This window comes from Saccostrea cucullata, unplaced genomic scaffold (genome assembly GCF_032062105.1).
Source record: "Saccostrea cucullata isolate Sc308-1 unplaced genomic scaffold, CSIRO_AGI_Scuc_v1 ctg7106, whole genome shotgun sequence".
Lineage (NCBI taxonomy): Eukaryota > Metazoa > Mollusca > Bivalvia > Ostreida > Ostreidae > Saccostrea > Saccostrea cuccullata.
Window position 1 is genome coordinate 1 of NW_026928143.1, and position 22,429 is coordinate 22,429.

The 22,429-nt window shown below is 33.1% G+C and overlaps 1 protein-coding gene and 1 long non-coding RNA gene across 5 annotated transcripts; one reads left to right on the top strand and one right to left on the bottom strand.

Moving 5' to 3' along the window:
- Window positions 1–704: 704 nt before the first annotated feature.
- On the top strand, window positions 705–7,471 carry LOC134276547 (uncharacterized). 4 transcript variants are annotated; one of them, XR_009994072.1, is made up of 7 exons: window positions 705–1,058; window positions 1,396–1,467; window positions 1,811–1,882; window positions 2,683–2,810; window positions 3,211–3,446; window positions 4,368–4,495; window positions 6,975–7,471. It is a non-coding gene; the product is annotated as an uncharacterized LOC134276547 (long non-coding RNA). The 4 variants fall into 4 exon arrangements; XR_009994071.1 differs by lacking the exon at window positions 3,211–3,446 and having other exon boundaries at window positions 6,975–7,079; XR_009994069.1 differs by lacking the exons at window positions 3,211–3,446; window positions 6,975–7,471 and adding an exon at window positions 5,956–6,516 and having other exon boundaries at window positions 4,368–5,333.
- A 9,393-nt stretch (window positions 7,472–16,864) lies between these two features.
- On the bottom strand, window positions 16,865–22,156 carry LOC134276546 (uncharacterized). The gene is made up of 6 exons (XM_062758789.1): window positions 22,099–22,156; window positions 21,884–21,977; window positions 21,034–21,206; window positions 20,654–20,750; window positions 18,556–18,701; window positions 16,865–17,373 (listed from the first exon to the last, which is right to left on the bottom strand). The coding sequence occupies exons 1-6, from the start codon at window positions 22,154–22,156 to the stop codon at window positions 17,318–17,320; spliced, it is 624 nt and encodes a 207-aa protein (XP_062614773.1). The 3' UTR covers window positions 16,865–17,317.
- Window positions 22,157–22,429: the final 273 nt, after the last annotated feature.

Consider the following 22,429-nt stretch of genomic DNA (forward strand, 5'->3'; position numbering starts at 1 on the left):
TTTTCCTATTTTCAGGGAATTCAATGAGGAAGCAGGAATAAATCATTCCTCCGTAAGTCTATATTTTGTTTATTTTCTTTTTATTTAATACTTTTCTTTAAACTCGTCACATTTCTTCTCTCACTCTCCATAAAAAACAAGTCCTCTGTATGTAAAAAATTTGGGATTATTTTCGATGGAATGAAAAGAAAAGCCTTTATTCGGTCATACGATAGATTTGTCCTCTTGTTCATGAAAGTTGTATTTTTTCCAAGAGTAAACTAGAATCCAGTTTTATTTTTAAAGAAAAAAATAAATAAGATTAACTTTATTTCCATTTATTCCTTATTTAGTATTTCCTTATAAGCATACGGTAGTAGTATAAACGGTCTGGATGGCGAGGTCAACTGAGTGCACTTTTGGGGCTGGGGGGGATAGGCGGGTCAACTGAGTGCAGCCCCTGGAGGGGATAGGTGGGTCAACTGAGTGCAGCCCCTGGAGGGGATAGGCGGGTCAAGGGAATGCAGCCCCTGTGGGGGATATGTGGGTCAAGAGAGTGCAGATTAGGGGGTCTGTGGTGGATAGCCTGGTCAATTCAGTACATATAGCCCCCTAAGTACGGGGGTGTGTTTACACTGTGTTTACATTGGTACGCTGCTACTACTACCTGTTGCATCATCTTTTTTATACCTGTTGCATCATCTGTAAGGACCGTGTGCAAAAAATTAGGGTCGTGTGCAAAAATAGTTTGGACTTACATTTTGATCGTACTATGTACAATTTTGTACACAGTCTAGTCAGCTAGCTACCTATGCATTATTACATCATACACTTGTAAAATTAAAGTTTCATTTTCACTTTTGTTTCTAAGAAGTGAACTTAGATTTTCAGAAAATGTAGGACTATCTTTTGTTTTTCCTCTCTTTTACTACGATGATTTTCCCGCTGTGAAGCTTTTCTTGTTTAAAGCTCAATTTCTCTATGACCACTGAAGTAAACATCCTGATGCATTCTTGTCATGTGAATGTTGAGAGCGTGTTCATTTTTGAAATCTCCTTTCTGACAGACATATTCCACAGGTAAGTTTGTCTTATTTTTGTTTACATTTCCTATTAAGGTCATCTTTGCATTTAATCATAATTTATATGTAAAGTTCTATTTTGAATGTAAATGCTGTATTTATCCTCATTTCATGTGATTTACAGTTGTAAAACCTGCATGTAACTCAGAGTACATTTAATATTTGTATGATGGGTCATTCTATGATTGAATTTCAATCAGAAGAATATTCACTAAATTTTGGTAAAATACATGGTATCTTTTACATTTCTGTCCCTTTTGTCTGTAAATTATTGCTTTACTTACATTGTAAAATGAGGTTAAATGTGTATCACTGAATTGTATGATTTTTTTTAGGATCAGCTGAGATGTTATTTCACTGGATTATTTAATGGATAGGCTTATTGGGCATATAGTTGGATATCTCTGGTAAGTTTGTCTTTTTTTTTTTAATTGTTTACATTTCCTATGAAGATCATCTTTGCATTTAATCATAATTTATATGTAAAGTTCTATTTTGAATGTAAATGCTGTATTTATCATCATTTCATGTGATTTACAGTTGTAAAACCTGCATGTAACTCAGAGTACATTTAATATTTGTATGATGGGTCATTCTATGATTGAATTTCAATCAGAAAAATATTCACTAAATTTTGGTAAAATACATGGTATCTTTTACATTTCTGTCCCTTTTGTCTGTAAATTATTGCTTTACTTACATTGTAAAATGAGGTTGAATGTGTATCACTGAATCGTATGATTTTTTCAGGATCAGCTGAGATGTTATTTCACTGGATTATTTAATGGACAGGCTTATTGGGCATATAGTTGGATATCTCTGGTAAGTTTGTCTTGTTTTTTTAATTGTTTACATTTCCTATGAAGGTCATCTTTGCATTTAAGCATGATTATATGGTTAATTTAATTACTGTGCAATACTTATGTGATCTGTTGTCTCTAACTTACATTTATATAAGCACACCCTTATTTAACCTACAATATATTAACACATGATTAAGGGATCTTCAGAATATTAATAAGTCCTTTTGTATAAATCATGATATAATTTCATAATTCATTATGTATGTTACCCATGGAATTCAGACTTACTAAATGGTGATCAAAGAGATATTAATTAGGAATCTAATAAGAGAAAAAGGAAGAATTTACAAAAGATTAATTCTAAGTTATTTACTTTTTGTTTTGATTCTAAATATGTGTGATATATGGCATACATATAATTTCATTTTCACTTTTGTTTCTTGGTAATGAGCTTTTCAAAAAAATGAAGGACTACATGTTGTACTGTGATGATGCTAAAAAAAATGTATTTTTCTGTATGCAGTACTGACAGTTATTAAACCAAAATTGAATCTGCTGTTAATAAAAAATCTTTTAGTGTCTAAATAATTAATTTGATAATCATTTTATTTCTGATATTAATACAGTAATTGTGCTTTTTTTAATAATCTTAAGATAACATGATGAACTTTTTTCATCTGGAGTTAATGTTAAAAACAATTTTTGAGATTAAAAACAAATATTTTCATGATCTTTTTTGACATTGTACATGTTGTATTTAAACATGCATTGTTTCATGCAGTACTCTGTCATATTAACAAAATGGTTTTATTTCTACAGTCATCAACATGGAAGATATGGTTTGTTCCTAACCATCTATAATCAATTCTCTATGAAGTTCAGACTGTCTGCTGTTCCCTTGGAAATACACAGTTAGTCAACCAACATAGAAACACACAAACTTGAAGGTAAAGATTCAATGAGATACAATTGTAATTTTTATTTATTTATTTTACATATGCATGTTTATATTTTTGAATTGATAAGTAAATTATATATGATTTTTTTAAATAAAGAGGGCTTGGTGGTCATGGTCATGTTTTGACTATATTGATCTCCTTTAGAAGAAGAGCTCCATATAAATATATACAAAAATGCATGATTAAATTTTGAAACTAAAATGAATAATTTTTTTTTTGCCAAATAATAGTTAACAGCTGAAGATAGCATATCTATAGAATAAATTAAATATGGCTAATTTGTTAACCCCCAGCTTCCTTAATAGCATAGTTGGTAAAGATAGCAAGTTTTTACTCCAATTGCTTATGAATTCTCAATTTTTCATTTAATATTAACATTATATCACAGGGTAAGAATACTATAATGTGGCTCATCAGAATGACCAGAAAGAAATTTTAATGAACCTTTTGACTATGTACAAAGACTGTAACCTTATAACTGATGTAAGAAGATCTGATTGTGTGGAATTAAAATTTCCTGGTGTTTTTACTACCCAAGATCTTTTTATGAGTGCATGGGACTGCTGTAAACCTTCTCCTGTTTATAAAAATATACCTTGGAGCATGACACTTTATTCATAAAAGGTACTTTCAATATCATTTCTATGAGTTTGTGTTCTTTCTTTTTAATAATCTAGTAATGAATTCAAGTGTTATATCTCCTTTAAATTCATTAATATGTATGCTTCCAAAATCTTAGATCTGTCTGTATAGTTTTTTCAGCTCTTTGAACACAAATACCCTGATTCAATCTTTTGAGGTAAACATGATAGAGACATCATAGATGATTATCAGAGTGTATATATCACAATCTTAACCATAAGGTCAATTTAAATGGTCTAAGGCACAACAAATGAAAGTGAAAACTTTTTTTTTTTATCATAATACATAATTTTGTAATAAACAAACACTGGAAAGTTACTCTCATAATGAGCCTTAATGTCTTCCAAGAGTTTAGTTTGGACTTCCTCCATTAATCCTTGTATCTTCTCCGATGGTTTTGTGGGCTAAAAATCATGTGTCTTTAACAATCTTTTTTCTGACAACTGTTTTCTCTTATCATCTTTAAACTTGACTTTTTCTCTAGTCAAAGGTCTTTCAGGGTAATCCAAGTAATTCTTACCCTCTTTTGGTAATAAATGGTTATATTCTTCATTGGCTTCTTCTGCAATCAAGGGTCTTTCTATGTAATCTCTGACAACATTAGGATCACCCTTTTCTGGACATAACTGGTTATATTCTTCTTGAGAAATGATCTCAATAGTGCCATCTTTTTTTATTCTAACTGGTATACCTCTGTCTACATCTTTCTCTAAAAGAACTCTCTCTCCAAACTGAATTTTACTCATTCCTTTACTCTTTTCTTTACTGGAGGTGTTACCCATGGTTAATATGAAAAGTCAAAATCTGTATATATACCCTTTTTTGTCTATATTTAGAATTCCACCAAGCTTATATTTCATTTTAAAAAAATTTAACTAAGACATTATTTTTTTTATTTTCCAGGATATTCTAGTGAGGGCTTATGGAAATGATCTATGTCTACTCTCAGAATGGTGAAAGACTATCAGAGTATGCAAAGACTAACAGAATATCCTCTCTTGGAACACTGAAACAAGAAAATCAAACAGGAGGTGGATGGAGGATTTAAGAAGCACATAGATAAATATGATTTCCAACCAATTTAAGTACGATCATAGACTGTGGTTTACAGGATGACAAAGAAAGGACCCAGGATTGTATCTTTTACTGTCAGACACTGACTAGGGATAAGATGTAGCCATTTATCAAACTGAGATCTAGTCAAATCAAGTACTGAGAACATGATTTTCTGATAGCATGAATTTATTCTCTCCAACTTCAAAGTATCTATAGCTGACTTTTATTTTTACCAACTCATATTGAAGACAGTTGTTATGTATGAGAAGTATACATTTAAACCTTTTATTTTTTTCATCTTATTTCCAAACCCCCTAGAAATTACATAGATATTCAGATGCTAGATTTGATGTAATTATTACTTTCCTGGAAATGTAAATATATTTTATTTGTGTATATGTGTGTATTGTGCCCTATAATTATATTTAGAAATTGAAATATGATAAAGGTCCCTTAATATCCCACATCAAGATGCAGGTGCCCAATAATCTGTGATGCAATAATATCTTGAATATTTTTTATCATCTCATACACTTCATATGCTTACTACACATATCAGGTTATAGTAATACACATAGTTTTATAGGATAATTTGTCAAGGTCAAAGCATGAGATTATTGAGATAACTACATTTGAAAATAATTTGTAACATACAAACTTCACATCATTAGTAAAGAATGAATAGGAGATTTTCTATAGATTTTTGGATAATTTACTCCTGAGTAAAAGTTAGTTCCTGAGATTACTGATATGAGTCATTTAATGCAATAACTTCATCACTGTGTGATAACTTAAAGACTTTATAAAAATTAGGTGCAAATTCTTAGGAAAGTATTGAACCCAGACTTCAAAATATCTAAATTTAACTTTTAATTCATTCAGTTCAAATTGAATACAGATGTTATGTATGATTTTTATACATAGGATCCTTTATTTTTCATCTAATTTCTACAACCCCTAACAAATTACACAGATGTTTAAAAGCCAGCTTTGGTGTAATTATTACTTTCCTGGATCTGTAAATACATTTTGTTTGTGTATGTGTGTGTGTTATTTTGAATTTAATAGGTCTCAATAGGACCCCCCTAAAAATGTAAGTGTGCCCTAATTTGTGATGCAATAATATCTTGAATATTTCTATCATTCCGTAGACTTCAAGCTTACTACACAGAACAGGTTAGGGTAATACACTTAGTATTATAGAACATTTTGTCAGGGTCAAAGCATAAGATTATTGAGATGACTTCTTTGACAATAATTTGTAACTTACAAACTTCACATCATAAGTACCCAGATGAAGAATCAATAAAATATTTCTATAGATTTTTAGGATCATTTACTCCTGGGTAAAAGTTAGTTACTGGGATTACTGATATGAGTTGTAATGCAATAACTTTAACATTGTGTGATAACTTATAGACTTTATAAAACTTAGGTGCAAATTCTTAGGAAAGGATTGAAATGTTAATCAAATGTACAATGTTCAAGGGTGTTTATATGTCTATTACTATGTAATACCTAGGGTTTCTGTAAAAATCCTATATTCACTACATAGATAAAGACCTGTATAATATATATAATTTCAACTATGATGAAGGGAAAAAAAAAGATCAAAAGCTCTCCTCTTCAATTCTTTCATATTCTGTCATACACAACAATAGATAAATTGCAGTCATATAACAAACTGAGGTTTAATCAAATCCTAGAATTGATATTGTGATTTTCTGATAGTATGAGATCTTAAAAAAAATAATAATTCCCAGACTTCAAAGTATCTAAATGTAACTTTTATTTTTACCACTTCATATTGAAGACAGTTGTTATGCATGAGAAGTATACATTTAAACCTTTTATTTTTCATCTTATTTCTACAACCCCTAACAAATTACACAGATGTTTAAAAGCTAGCTTTGGTGTAATTATTACTTTCCAGGAACTGTAAATACATTTTGTTTGTGTATGTGTGTGTGTCCTATTTTGAATTTAATAGGTCTCAATAAGACCCCCCATAAAAATGTAAGTGCCCCCTGATCTGTGACGTAATAATATCTTGAATATTTTTTATCATCTCATATACTTCATGCTTATTACACAGAACAGGTTATAGTAATACACTTAGTTTTATAGGATAATTTGTCAAGGCAAAGGGATGAAGTTATCGAGATAACTACCTTTGAAAATAATTTGTAACCTACAAACTTCACAACATTAGTAAAGAATGAATCGGAGATTTTCTATAGACTTTTGGATCATTTTTTCTCCTGGGTAAAATTCGGTTGTTATAATTTTAACATTTTGTGATAACCTAGAGACTTTATATCAGCTTTATTGGGTGGCATAGCATATTATTTGAAAAGAATTGAAATGAAAATCATATGCACTATGTTCAAGGATGTTTAAAGACTATTACTATGTAATACCTAAGAATTCTGTAAAAATCTTTTCACTGCATAGATAAAGACTGGTTGGAATAATATATGTTTTGAAATAAGGTTTAGGGAAAAATTCAAGAATGTTGAAATGACTTTTATTCAAATGGTACAGTACAGCAACTCTAGTGATTTACATATATTCAGTCATAAATAGATAGGTATTGGGAAGACTCCTCTAGATTTTGAAATTTTCATTCAAAAGTATAGAACTTTTTTTAAGTTTGAAAGATTAAATGGCAGCATATCATTTGCTTGTGAATTAAAAAATAAATCCAAACATATACATCTTTGGATGATAATTGTAGAATTTTATCAATTCCTGGACTTCAGTCTTGATATCATCCTTTAATGTCCTTAAAATTTTAATGACTGACTTTTAGTTTTAGTTGAATTAGTTTCTTTTTATACATGTGAAAATGACATCATCCAAAGAAGTTCTTCATCTGCATGTTCTATGAAAAAGACAATTTTCATCACAGTGAAAGAGATTGTTTTGTTAAACATATTGCATTGATGCACAAATATACTTTTAGATTTTCTAGGGTTCATATTTCTTAATATGGAATGCTAAGTACTGTTGATTTCAATTTTTTTTGTGAACAAAGACATACTAGTAGAAAAAAAAATGTACATGATGTGTTATAAAAGCATGTGTAAACCTGATGACTTTATAATTGCTGATTAAATCAATTAGGAATTTCATCTTTGTTACATTGTAAACATTTCTAAGTAGTGCACACATCAGAAACTCTTAAAATTCTGAGTATCAGGGTTTAACACAACAATTCCAAATGATTTTTGGACGCTTTTTGTGTATCAATAAGACAAAACAGAATATCTGTTCACAGATGTTCCAAAAGGAAAACAAGCACGAAGAAATGATTTGTAATGTTCTTTATGTGATTCGTGTAAAATGTATTTTAAAAGTGTACCCTAACATTTATCTTTTGCATAAAGACATATTTTTGTGGAGAATTTTTCATAACTTTAAAAAAGTAGTCTTTTTGTATAATACGGGTAGCTTAAAATCTTGTAGACATAAAACTTGTACATGATGTGTTACACATCTTATATATATAACCATTTCATTTCAGGGTATTCAGCATATATTGTGGTTTTGTCTTAAATTTGTTTGCTTATGTAATCAATAATTTGAGAAAACTTAATATATAGAAAGAGGAAGAAAATCAGGTTTAAAAAATGATTTTTACTATTTATAAGGGGTTAGTCTATATATTGAATCTACAAGTACATTTAGTCTATACATTTAAGGTATTTGTGTATGAAATAAACTTACATTTAAGCATTTTAAGACAATCGTAAACATTACTTTAACCAGTTTAAAAAATGATTAGATTCACTGTTAGCATGTAATTCCTTGTAAAATAAATGAGAAAACGAACAATTTTATTTGAGACAGTTTTTTTTTAAAATGTAAATAAGAAGCATTGGAAGTTAGGAATATTTCACAGAGTTGATTGAGCATAATTCTCACTAGGACAGTTGGAGTATTTTGATTTAAGCATTTAAGAAACCATTTCATATTTCAATATACAAACCACGTTTAGTCATTCAGTATATAGTTTACACTTGCCAAAAAGTAAATGGTATCTCCATTCAGGGTCAATCCAAAGGTCAAAAAGAAATGAAAAAAAATATTTCTCTTTATGTATCAAACATGTAGGTATTATTGCAATATATTCACTGTATTCATTTTTTGTCCTCTTTCTATGTATGAATAGCTCTGATTTAGGCAATCAAAATACAAAAAGCAAATGAGTTATGTCAAATGATGAAGGTATACACCATAAATTAACATGGACAGAGAATTCTGAGTTTCCCTCAAATATGGCCGCCAAGTGATGTGAAATAAAAACAAAATGTGGATTCATCTATTAGGATTGAGATTTGTACATATTATGAATGATGGGTACTATGACATTAAGAATGACATGAAAGAAATAAGTTTTATTCAATTATATAAACAGTTCTTAATCCATACAGTCAAAATGGAGGGCATATATTTTTCTTTATAGGCATAAAGTAACAAACACTCACCTAATCCATCAAAATTTTACTTTTTGAAGAAAAGGAACCCTACTTACTTTGTTGAGTTGACATTCAAATTTTTTGTTTGACAGGTAGACTAATGGTTTCTGACTAGTATAATGAGAACTTTTTATTTAAGAGTCATCAGATTGTTCTGATATTTTGGTTAAGATATCTGCATGACATCAATTAATTTGTTCATACAAAGGGATAAAAGCTTTTCCAGGTTTCCTCTTCACTCAGATTAGATTGTGTCTTGCTAATATATCCAACATATAAGATACTCATCAAAGTCAAACAAAGGTAAATAAATGACCTTATTAAGTTTTTAGTCAAAAGGTCAAAGAGATGTGGACATCTTATTTAATTGGACAATTGTTTAGTTAATATTCATCAAACTTCATGGATAGGTTAAGGAAACAAACTTCATATATTTTGATTTTCAGGTCAAAGATCAGCACAATTTTTGCTATTCCATTGTTGTCCATGAATATCTTAACACCTCTATTGACTTTTCAGGTTAAAGGTCAATGTATTCCTGCTACAGTAAAACTTCATTATAAGGATCTCATAGTGATATTTTTCATTTGTAAGGAATTAGGTAATTATAAAATCTCCTACTCTTTCTATAATATGTCGCTGAATGTGCTCCTTTATTTTAGAGATTTTTACAAGCAAATCATATACTGACTTTCAATGCTTCAAAATACAATTTATATTGAATCTTGAGATTCAGACTTTCAGACTTTTAGGCTTTCAGACTCTCAGGCTTTCAATCTTTAAAAACTTTCAAGCTTGAGGACTGAGTATTTTAATATTTATTTTGTAAGTCTTGTCTTTTTATGTCATTATGATTAATCCTTAGTAATTCAAACTTTTCATGTTTGTAAAACCAGAGTGTGAAAGTACAGTGTTTGTGTAATCTTCTTAATATTTATCTAAAATTACTGCTTTTAATACAGTCAAATATAATTTGTGATGATCAAAATTTCCAAATTGCCTGACCTGTACATATTTAAAGTTTCAATATCATCCTTAAATATCAATATATTGATTAAGCATTTGCTATCAACCATACACTTGTTAACCTAAGGAAGGCTCTTACCATAAGTTAAACTCATGGAATTCTTCAAGCAATTTTGAAGAATTTCTGTTATAAAGGATGCTAAAGACAAAAGACCCATAAATTTCCTAGAAGTAATAATTTTTAAAACTACATATCCACATTAAATTGGGGAACATTTGAAGAACCCTTTTCCTTTATAAAAATGTTCCCCAATTTAATGTGGATATGTAGTTTTAAAAATTATTACTTCTAGTTTTATTGTGTTGTTGTTGTTGTTCTATAAAAACAAGGGTGATTTAAAAAATAGATTCATTTTACATCATGAGTCTCCAGGAGATACAAGGTGATTTACTCAACTGTGAGGTAGAAGCTATTGTTCATCAATGTAATTGTTTAACTGTAAAAGCTCATGGATTGAGTCAAAGTATTGCAGAGAAATTCCCACAAGCCAATCTCTATGCCACTCGCAGACCTCTAGGGACTAGAAATTTAGCTGTAGAAGAAGATAGAGGAATTCCAGGCACTATTAAGGTGTTTACCTCACAAACTCCTGTGGTCATTTGTTTATTAGCTCAATGGGATTATGGAAAAGCAAGTCACCGACCTAAAAGAATTTCCACATATCAGGATACCCCACAAAACAGAGAGCAATGGTTTCAAGCCTGTTTACAAGAAATGGGGGAAAGTTTACCTTACCAGACTTATGCTTTTCCTTACAAGATTGCCTGTGGACTAGCAGGAGGAAATTGGATTCATTATAGACATTATATTGAACAATTTGTACACACTTATGAAAAACATGTGTACATTCTTCATCATCATTAATTGTGTGTTTTCATGTGATGTAAAATAAAGAAGAAAAAAAAGTACCTTTTTATCTGTCATACTCTAATGTCTGTTTTAAACAGGAGATGAAGGTCCACCGCAATCCCCCATGCACTCATAAGCAGATCTCTGGGGGGTCAGTAGAAACACTCAAGTAGTTTTTCTTTTCCCTGTGATATAATGTCAATATTTAATGGAAAATTCAGAAATTCATCAGCACTTAAAGATAAAAAAACTTGCTATCTTTATAGTATTGATTTCCATTATCAGATTTTATTTTTTATCCATTTTAAAAATATAAACATTTAAATAAAAAAAAACTAATAATTATCTTAATAATAATAATTAAATAAATTAAAATTATATCTCATTGAAACTTTTTAGATTCAAGTTTTGTTTTGTTTTTGTTTTTATCATAATTGATTCACTGTGTATTTCCAAAGGAAGACCAGCAGCCAGGCTTCACTTCACTTAGAGAATGGATTATAGATGGTTAGGAACAAAACATATCTTCCAGGTTGAGGACTGTATAGAAAATAAAACCCATTTTGTTATTATGATTTAAATTACATGAGACAATGCCTCATAAATGTAATGCAAAATAATATCTCTTATATATATATGGATTCCTTTACTCTAATCATATTAAATGTCATTTGTAAAATGTATTTTTTTTAAGACAGAATTATTTAGGATAGACTTTAAATGATGACATGAATAGCAGGCCATACTTTAAGCACATGACAAAACATTATCTCAAATTACACAGAAATGGGTTATTTAGTATAGCTGACATTAAACATATAGGTGAGTGATAACATAATCACAATCATAAACAATGTAACTTTAAACGACCTACAGGATGGATTACAAGCCTTTTTCACTGGGGTAAAATCTTGCCGAGATTCATCATGGCGGCATAATTTACATAGAAAATTAAGTCGTACTTGAACACATAAAAATTTTTAAAAAGTGACCTGGTGTTATAACTTGAGAGAAACACACACAATGTTTCTTGTTTTTACCCACTGTATAAGGTAATCTTTTCTTTTTTGAACACACACACAAACGTTTCATTTCTTTGACTGTATAAAAAAAAAGATCATTTTTTTTTCTAAGATACAATCGTTTCTTTGACTGTATTTTGAAAAAAAAAGAAAATCTTTTTTTTTTCTAAGATACATAACGTTTCTTTTTTTGACTGTTTAAGTAGGCATCTTTTCGAAACAATTGGGTAGCCCTTAAAAGGGCTGTTTGTTTTTTTTTCTGCTTTTTTTCTGGTGGGTCCTAGTGGCTCCTAGTGGGACAATAATTCCGCCACCATGACTCCCTCGTCGGAACTGTCATCTGGATCTTCAAATTCCGACCTCCGGTTCACATGCTGTACTAAGATCTCTGCGTTTCTGCACAGGGGGCACGGCAGGTTTCTGTCAATCAGGCGCGCTGTACAGAGTAAACATGCGGGTCTTTGTAAGCAACGCGAACACACATAGTTATTGTTCTCATCATCACAAAGACACAGCGTACAGAGGATCCGTTGGTTCGGCATGGCAAGGCCCCAGGATGGCACTCTTCCTTCGTTCCTGGCTTGATCTTGTGGGGTCGGGCTAGCCGGTCTGGGTGGTGGCGGCGGTGGTGAGCGGGGTGCTGCTCTCTGGAACTGACGTCTTCTCGGCCGACGATTGTTTACTTGCATCCGTGCCATGTTGAGACGAAGAATTTCTCGCCCATTATCTATTCTTCTAACTGTAATATAGCTCTCGATGGTGATACCTGGTATCAAATAGAGTTCCTCGTGGAATATACGATTCATGTTGTCAATGTAGACTGCAATCTGGTAGGATCAGAATGACACCGAGAGCTCGGAGGGTCTGTATTTATACACAATAGCAGACGATTGTGCAATCGCGGCAAAACATCAACAATCCAATCATGTGATCAAATGTGATTGGCTAACACAAAAAAATCGCTTTTGATCATGTGATCAAAAAAAGCCCCATCACAGTGACAAAGCAAAATTGAAGGGGGGAAAGGCCGAACCCGAGTGTATTCATGACGTCATACAATAACATAACAGTGATGTAGTATTACATGATTTTTTATTTCTTAAAAACTAACAAAGCTTCTAACTGTCGAATTCTCCTCCGAAATCGTATTCGATCCGCTACTAGGGTCATCCAGGGACTTCTCCGGTCTTCGGGGGGTAATTCGTAGATTTGATTGAGGCTGGTATTAAAAGTCACGGATTTCCTAGCCTGTGTGAAATTTCCAGGTATTTCATTCCGTATTGAATACATACTTTCTCCATTGCATCTATGTCCTGCCACAATAAAATCACTTTGACCGCTTGGGGATGGGTCAGGAAACTGTAAGGCTTTCCGAAATAACGGGTCAGGTTCAGTCCGTACCATTTCTGGGGCAGAATTGTTTTCATATGTCGACATAGAAAATGTATGGTAGCTAGTCTCCCCATGGTCGGCGCATGATGTGATAAGGCTAGGCATTGTAACCATAAATCTTGAGGGGTTTCCATGATAGTGCTCGCTTCCTGAAATACTTGTTCTGCCTCCGGGGGTAGAGCTTCTTGGTGATTTTGTGCCCATCGTACTAAACAATCATACCCATCTAAAATCAGAGAGTGAGTGTGTATCAGGGTTGACATGATAGTCGATTGTGAAGAAAGGACCAGACTTTTCTTCTCATTTATACCCCCAGTATAAAACGTAGGTCTATCGTAATTTTTTTTTTGCACACGGCCCCCCTCACAGGTGATGCAACAGGTATAAAAAGGTAGGTCAAAGGTGCATACGGCCCCCTGACTTGAATCGCTGCCAAGTATTTACCTGTGTAGTCAGCATAAAAAAAACGTAGGTCTATCGTATTTTTTTTGCACACGGGGCCCCTGACTTGAATCGCTGCCAAGTATTTACCTGTGTAGTCAGCATAAAAAAACGTAGGTAAAACGTATTGATGCACACGGCTCACAGCAGGTATATAAAGCGGAGCTGGGATTTGACGATCAGTCTTGCTTGACATTTCGAACTTGACAGACGTGAAAAAATATTATGGCAGAAGCAATGATGAATACTCCAGACAACCCCAGCTATGTGACACCTGAAGGTTATGTAGGAGCCCCTATGCCAGAGTCACAGGATGCAGTGGGATTAGATTTGGGCATGTATAATCTTCCAGAATATGCGAATAAAGAAGATATGGGCCTGTTAAATACAACTCTGGATGGGATTGTTAACATGCTGTCTGCTCTTGACAACAAGATGAATGATATGAACAACAAGGTGAGTGATCTTAACAACAAGCTGAATTATATTGGTAAGAAAGTGCGACATCATGACAACACGCTGAAATATATTGCTGAGAAGGTGGGTGATCATGAAAACAAGCTGACTGATCTGAAAACTTACAACGCCAGTGAATTTTGTTTGATTCGTGCCAAATTATCCAAATTAGAAGTGAAAGTTACTAACATGCAAGACAAAATGAGAGGAGGAGGAGCAAGCACTTACCAGAAAAAAGAAGGACAAGGGGAATCGGGAGAAAAAAAGAAAACTAGACAGACGGATCCATGCTACATCTGCAAAGAGTTAGGGCATTGGGCCCCAGATTGCCCCAAGAAAGATTTGTGCTACAAGTGCGGGAAATTTGGCCATTGGGCTAATAAGTGTACAGAGGATGAGGAGGATCAACAATTCGTCAAAGAAGTACAAAAACTGGAGAAAAAGCCTCAGGAACCCAAGATCTCAGGGACCCACCAGACCAAACCTCTAGTGAAAGAAGGAGACAAAAAAGAGAAAAAGGAACACAACAGAGAGAATCCAGGACCCAGCACTACTCACAAGAGGAAACTATCCCTGATGACCGATAAGGCCCAGAAGAAGAAAAAGTAAATTGTTGTATTTTTTTACTTGAATAAAATCTGTGTCCTTGTTTCTATTGTGTGTTATTGTTTTTTTTTCAGTTTTCGGAAAATCACTGTGAATGAGTGACGTCATAATCAAATTCTTGAGTATTTGCCAAAATCGTAGTAGCAGCGTTGTGAATCGTAGTAGCAGCGTATATAGTATAATGTAAACACAGTGTAAACACCCCCGTATTTAGGGGGATTATATGTAATGAATTGACCCGGCTATCCCCCAGGGGCTGCACTCAGTTGAACCGGCTATCCCCCCAGGGGCTGCACTCGCTTGGCCCGGCTATCCCCCTCAAGGGCTGCACTCAGTTGACCCGGCTATCCCCCCAGCCCCAAAAGTGCACTCAGTTGACCCAGCTATCCCCCCAGCCCCCAAAGTGCACTCAGTTGACCCAGCCAACCAGGCTCCTTATACTACTTACGGTCACAAATACATTAGCAGAGATGAAAAAAAGTTGTAGAAATTAACAGAGTGTGTCATTTTGTTGTGGTGGTTCCACTACGGATGGTCTTGTAGATAAACTGGAAATTGTTGTAAAAGTAAATCATACATAAAGCCGCCAGTATTCCAAATGTTCCACTGGTTCGTAGCGCAGTACAAAGCCTCACAATGTCTTTTTTTTCAGATATATTTGTAATGCTCATATCCCTTAACCAGTTGTGAGAAAGAGAAAATTGTGTTAGCAAATGGAAAGAGCTGAGAGACGGGGAGAGAACTGATGTTTGAATGATTGAGCCACACGTTTCGAAAAGCATTTTGATAACCAGCTGTACTACCGAATTCTCTTGTCCTTGGATCAAAGTTGACATTTAGTATGGGGCATAACACCATGCCGTCCAACCATACTTGGATACATATAGCCAAACCAAATTGGGCTATAGTATGTAAGTATTGCCCATCCATATAGAGCATAGCACCATGGCGCCCAGCTATGCATGGATTCATATAGATCAACCATGTAGAGTTATAGTATTTATAGCCAAACCATATAGGGCATAAATCCATGTTATATACATTGGGGAAAACCTGTTTAAAATAACCCATGAAACTTTCATGCATCAACTCCTATGGCAAATAATGAAGAACAAGGAAATCGACTGAACGTAACATTTACAAGGTGAACAACAACGACAATAAACCCTAATAGTTGTAGATACACATCGGTCATTCAGTTGCATTGTCTGATATACCAACAACATAAGTTCTATGATAAAACAATTCACAAGCTACCCCATTTGACCACAACAATGTATTTGAATTCAAGTTTTATACCACTTTTTGTAAGTTGACTTTATCGGTGGGGATATTTAATGGTAAATTTGTTTAACCCACCCACCCCAAAATAAAGAGAGAGAGAGAGAACTTAAAATCTTTGCAAAATGAGACCTGATTCATTCCCATGAGACTCTTTGCAATAGTAAAGAGAACTTTCTTACATCGGAAAGACTTATTCTTGCAGTAAAAATGACGCCATAAACAGCATTTTCTTAAATAAGGGAATTTTTTTTAAAGTTTCTGTTTTCTTTTGTAATTCAATATCTATATGCCGTATTAACTTTTTTGCACAAGAATAAATCTGGAAGTTGTGACTTTTCATTAGATATGCGCCCGTTGGGGATCAGGGTTAGAATAGGTCCTCAGTACCTCCTTGCTTGTCGTAAAAGGCGACTAAATGGGGCGGTCCTTTTGATGAGACCGTATAAACCGAGGCCCCGTGTCACAGCAGGTGTGGCACGATAAAGATCCCTCCGTGCTGAAAGGCCTTAAGTGCCGAGCATAGGCCTAAATTTGCAGCCCTTCCCCGGCAATGGTGACGTCTCCATATCAGTGAAATATTCGGAGAGGGACGTTAAACAGTATATAATCAATCAATCATTAGATATGCTGGTACGTGGTATTGGTTAAAACACCAGTAATATCTAATCCATCAAAATGGTAGCATGTTTTCTGAAACACCCTGTATTCACAACACAAGAAAAACTTCTGAAACTATCAAACCACGCTTTTTTGGAGCCAAAATGTATACGTATCCCGGTTGGTCTTTCCTCTCACATTTGTGACAAAAATAATGCAACAGAGCAACAATAAGCTGTATATTTCAAAACATAAGATTTGTACAGATGGAAAGTTTGCCTCCTAAAATACTTGGAAAGTGCTGCTAGAATTCCGAGTTAAGCATGATTTTACGAAAAATCTCGGTTCATATGTAAAAAATTCAAAACATAGTGCAAGGTTCGTGCGAATGTGTTGAATAATAATTTTACTGCCGGGACAGTTGGATTCTAGCAGCACTTTTAGGCAAAAAATGGACGTCACAAAGAGCATGTGCAGAAAATAACTTACAGCATTGTTTTGAGACTGAATTATTATTTCAAAGAATGCAGAAAAACGTACAGGCATGTATTGTATAAAATATTTCATAATATGTTAAAATTTGAAATAATGAGATAAAGAGTATTACAGTATTTGACAAAATTATTATCGTTTGAAATGGTATCAGTTATTTTGGATCACCCTGTATTTACATTCCTGGCCAATTCCACCATTGATCACTGTAAATAATAAAAAAAAATTATGAAAAAAGTAATCTGGACAACATAAATCAAAACAACAAATCAGTCACTTACAGATATCTCGATAACCATATGAAAACAAAGCAAAAATTGATAATTTTATTATTAACCATTTAAGAAATAAATAACAAGTTTATAAACTTCAATAGGAATTTAAGTGGGTCGGTCACGTGATCAAATCCTGTGAAGGCAGGCCTTCTCAGAAGATTTGATCACATACCGACCCACTTCAATTCCCATTGAAGTTTATAAACTTGTTATTTATTACTTATATATAAATTTGAGATAGACAATTGATATTTTCGAATTAAATTATTGCACTAACCGTCCGTCAAAGATTTTGAAAAATGACGCAAAGTGTAAATCGGCTTGCATGGCGGTTTCGCTTCGAATTCATTAGGCTAAGGAATCTATTTCGAAGGGAATATTTTGTGAAAGGCTACTTGTGATCAGTAATAGTGAACAGATTGTTGTCTGGGAATATTTTATTTGTGAAAAATGATAATCGATGCTGAAAAGACACAAGAAACACGTCCGAAGTCTGATGATAAACAGTTCGAGGATTTTCGGTCGCCGGAAAGGGATGGATGGATCTGAAGTATTGAGACACTTGTCCGAGCCATTCAATTTGCAATTTGATCTAAAGCATTCTACGGTTTCAGTAACTAAAGGCGTACTTATCGTAAAACACTGATAAACACGGAGACACTGGCCACAGCTTTACACTTAACTACGAAAACGCCGAGGTGTTTGGTAGCTGTTCATGGCATGATTGCAATGATATTTTTCAACATATTTACACATATTTATGAAATATTTGTTTATATTTCAAATAAAATAATTATCTTATTTTACTTGCCTATTTTGTTCATTTTATATACAATGTATGTCGTGAAAAGCAAGTAGAGCAGGTCATTTTATAATTTATGTACCGGTAGATATTATTGCGCCGTGTGATTAGGTCACGTATTGACCTCTGACAAACTTCTTACAGAGTTGAAGATATTTCTCTCTGTATCTTTATATACTGGAGAGATACCACAAAGGTATGTATTTATTAATAGAATATATATTTTTTCTTTTATAAAGTTTTGATAACATAAAAATCCAGATTTTAAAAAAGAAAGCTAAGTTTTTAAAAAAATCTTGCAAAATAATGACCGTTTAAACATCCCCAGTTGTGGATTTTCTGCCGAATTAGTTCCAAGGTTTCGTTTCCTTTTGTACGAAGGGTACTTGTTGCATATGGACTTGATTTGCAGTCCTCATTTATTTTATGTAGACAGCTTTGGCCTGATAAGAGTTGTCTGTAAAAAATAAAAATGTAGATATATATAACCATGAAAGAAAATTCAAAAGCAAACTCTTGAATTAAAGGCTGCAAATTTGTACTTATGCTCAGCACCAATGGCCATTAAGCCCAGATGAGCACTTTATATCTACATCGGATTTTTTTTTTTTTGGTAAAATGATAGAGTAAGAATTTTTCTTTCTTTGCGGAACATTTTTAAATGGCAATTATAAAATTACAGATCGGACCAATAAACTTATATTTTCGACTGGAGTGTGGCAAAGGTAAAGGTTAAATGTCTGGATTCTAAATAAAATAATTCTTTTTTATTTTGGAAGAAGGTTACGCATTAGGTAAAGTCTGTTTCCTTCTTTTTCAGTCATTGGACATAATGTTTGTAAAACAAAATATTCGTTTATAATTTCTGTCAAACCATATCCAATGTTAATGTCAGACATGTTCATGAAAAATATATAACTTTTCCAAAGTAATTGGTTCTGGAAGTATTGCGACCTGAACAAATTTCCTCACATTATCAAGTATTTTTCAAGACACTAGAGTGTGTAATTTGTAATATAATACATATGGATTATAACACATATGAAAAGCCTTTTAAATTGCTTACAATTACAATTGTTGGCTTCAGTATTTTTTAAAACCAATTTCAATATCTTAAGATAATGGCAATCATGAATATTTTTTTTAATATAAGTTATATTTAGAGTACGAGTTTCCTACTGTATCGGAGATACAGGGCGGGGCTTGAGGCGACAGCTCGAGCCGGGCCCCGCACTGTATCTCCGATACAGTTGGAAACGAGTATTCTAAATGACTTGTGGCATGACCTTTCTAATGACCTGACTAATTTACATGCGTATTTGGGTACAAATCTCTCAAACAATCAGATGATTTTGCAGAAAGTTGATTTAGTATCCCATTTTAAGCATTCGCAACTGAAAATCCGAGTTAGGTGGACGTGCAGGTAATGATTTACTATTATTTTAAAAATAATTATTTGGGGGTTGGATAATATAATTTGTTTTCCAAAAAATAATTTTGATTTGATCGGGTAGGTTTTTTTTCTCTATTCAACTCTTGCTGATATCTTTTTTTTAATTTAAGCTACGAATTAAAGCAAAACATGTTTATATATAAGAATCATATTTCTGAAACAAAAATGCTTCGGGGATATCGTATTCTGAGAGAAAATGTCCGACAATGTCCTCCACCTGTCGTCATATACAAAATTGAAATAAACAGATGAAAGGAAGGGGGGTATTTTACTTTTTTATGTTTTTAATAAAATGTAGAGAAACCAAAGGAGGGTCCAGTACTCACAGGTGCCCACCATCCCACCCAACTTTTTTTTTTCTTCGTTTTTGCCAAACTTATATACATGTACATACGCTTTTTATCAACAAGTAACGAATCCACGCACATAGTGTCTTGTTAAATTATAAACCTCTCCCACAAAATGCGATTTTCCATTTTTTTTTTCGGGGGGGGGGGGTGTTTCAAAGTAATCGTTTTTTAATTGCCCCACTCCCTCCTTTCTAATTTTTTGGAATCCGACACTCATAACTTTACGTTGTAAAATTTTATTCTTAATTAAATCACCTCCAATTACTAGCAGTAGTATCATATGCATAAGAATTGAACGATTGTTGTGTCTGACTATGGATACAGCTTTTCGTCATCGCTAAAAATAAACCGTTCTGTATCGTTGATATTTTGCAGATACAGTAAACTTTCTGCTCATTTGCATAAGAAACGCCCACAAAAAGTGTTCTGTATTGCAGTTACAGTATGCTTGACTTCAAAGGAAAACCCGCCGAGTCATGTCACAATACCAATATATAAAACATAAATTTAGGAAACGTGTCAACTTATCTAATGTGGCTGAAAGATTGACAACTTTGCTTTAACACTAATCAATCAATCAAATGCTTTTCTCAAGGGAGTACATACTTGCATCTTTTTTCACTTGATGTTCGAACTGGTAAGTCACGCTCAAGTTGGGTACATTTGTCTATCTCTGAATATGAACATGTCGGTGCAACACATCCTAAATTATGGAAAATGAATGAAACTGATTATTATTACCCATTATTATAAACCTGTTTCATTGATGAAATTTATTAGCTTGGAATAATTGTATTAGATAAATGCAAAACATCTCAAAATTAATTTTTAAATGTAAAATCTTTGTCCATCATTCGGTAGTTGAGATTTAATTGTGTTATAATTATTTAAGAAAAAAATTGTCAATTTTTTCTAAACGTAATGATGGCAAAAAATTTTAAATCGAAAAAAAGAGAAAAGGAATTTAATTTTCTCCGTTCACTTACCCCACATTTTGAATTGTTCTTGATATGTGATGGACGTTTCAATTCCTCTTGCAAGAACAACCTTACTTCCATACTTCTTTGTTCCCCAGAACGATGAATATGAATATCCATAGGGATTGGATTTGCAGGCATAATTCACTTTCTCTACACAGTTGATTTGAGATAATGTATAACTGAAAAGAAACGTAAGTTTGTGGCTAGTCATTTCAATCTTTTGCTAACGTGTATGAAACGCAACATCTTCTTGCTCTTCATAATATAAAAGAAGATAAATTTCAACAAAAAGTAGGGTAAAAGATCGCATGCTATCGATCATTACTCTAAAAAATAACTGTAACGAACTAGATTGATCTTGTTCAAAATAAAGTAACTTTAATTTGAAAGTTATTTTTCACATGTGTATATATTCATTAGGGGTTTTATGCCTTACATGTATCTAGCTCAGATAATTGACCTTATTCCTACAAGTGACTTGATGAATATTTTTGCAAGCATCCGTATCGCCTGCGTGGAGCAGTGGAAAGAACATCTGCTCTAGAGTAGCGAAGTAAGGAGTTGACCCTTACTTCGCGGATTCGAATCCCACAGTGGGACGTAGAGTCCGGTCATGCGGATGAGACCGTATTAACCGAGGTTCCGTGTCGCAGTAGGTGCTGGTACGAATAAAATCCCTCACTGCTCAATGGCCCTGAGTGCCGAGTAAAGGTCAAAATTTGTAGCTTTCAACCGGTAAGTGGTAGCGTCTCCATATGAGTAAGAAATTTTCGAAAGGGAAGTTAAACAACAAACAAACATATGGAAACAGTATTATTTGGAAATAGGCTAACCACTCCCATTTAAGATGACATACTTGCATACTTCTGGATCTGCATCCCATACAGGAAATGGATAGAGCCAGCCACATTTGTTATACTCTTCATATGTACAAGTCCGAGCCTCACATCCTGTAAAATGCAGTATTTTTTTTTTGAATATTATTACATGCATATAACACATAAGAGAAAAGAATTGGGTTTTTTTTCTTCCAGTTTAAAAAACGCCTTTTGAAAAAAAAAATTCACTTACCCCCAAAGAAAATAGATGCTATACATGTCAAAAATATGAAAGTTGATGGTTTCCACATTTTCGCCTTCTTTGCCAAAATAATAGCAGTGAAAGGGTGTCACAATACAGTAGAAAAAACAACGCTTTTAAAATCAACAGTTAGTTTTAAATCTTTGTCTTATCTAGTGTTTAAAGCTTTAAATCATTGTTCATGTTCAAAAAAAATCGCAGAATATCAAAAAAGATCTATGTAATCGCGGAAAAAAGAAATAATTGTCGCGGAAAACGAATTTTATATTTTCAGCAAAAAAAAAAAAAAAAAAAAAAAAAAAACACGGTACAGTTAGGTCGA

What these genes read in the sequence shown, in the direction of transcription:
- LOC134276546 (XM_062758789.1), bottom strand. Translation starts at nt 22,156, where the DNA reads ATGTGGAAACCATCAACTTTCATATTTTTGACATGTATAGCATCTATT. An exon ending in GCAGATCCAGAAGTATGCAA is followed by an intron (nt 21,207 to 21,883) that starts GTATGTCATCTT and finishes GTTTCTTTTCAG; the next exon opens with TTATACATTATCTCAAATCA. An exon ending in TCAAGTGAAAAAAGATGCAA is followed by an intron (nt 18,702 to 20,653) that starts GTATGTACTCCC and finishes TATTTTTTACAG; the next exon opens with ACAACTCTTATCAGGCCAAA.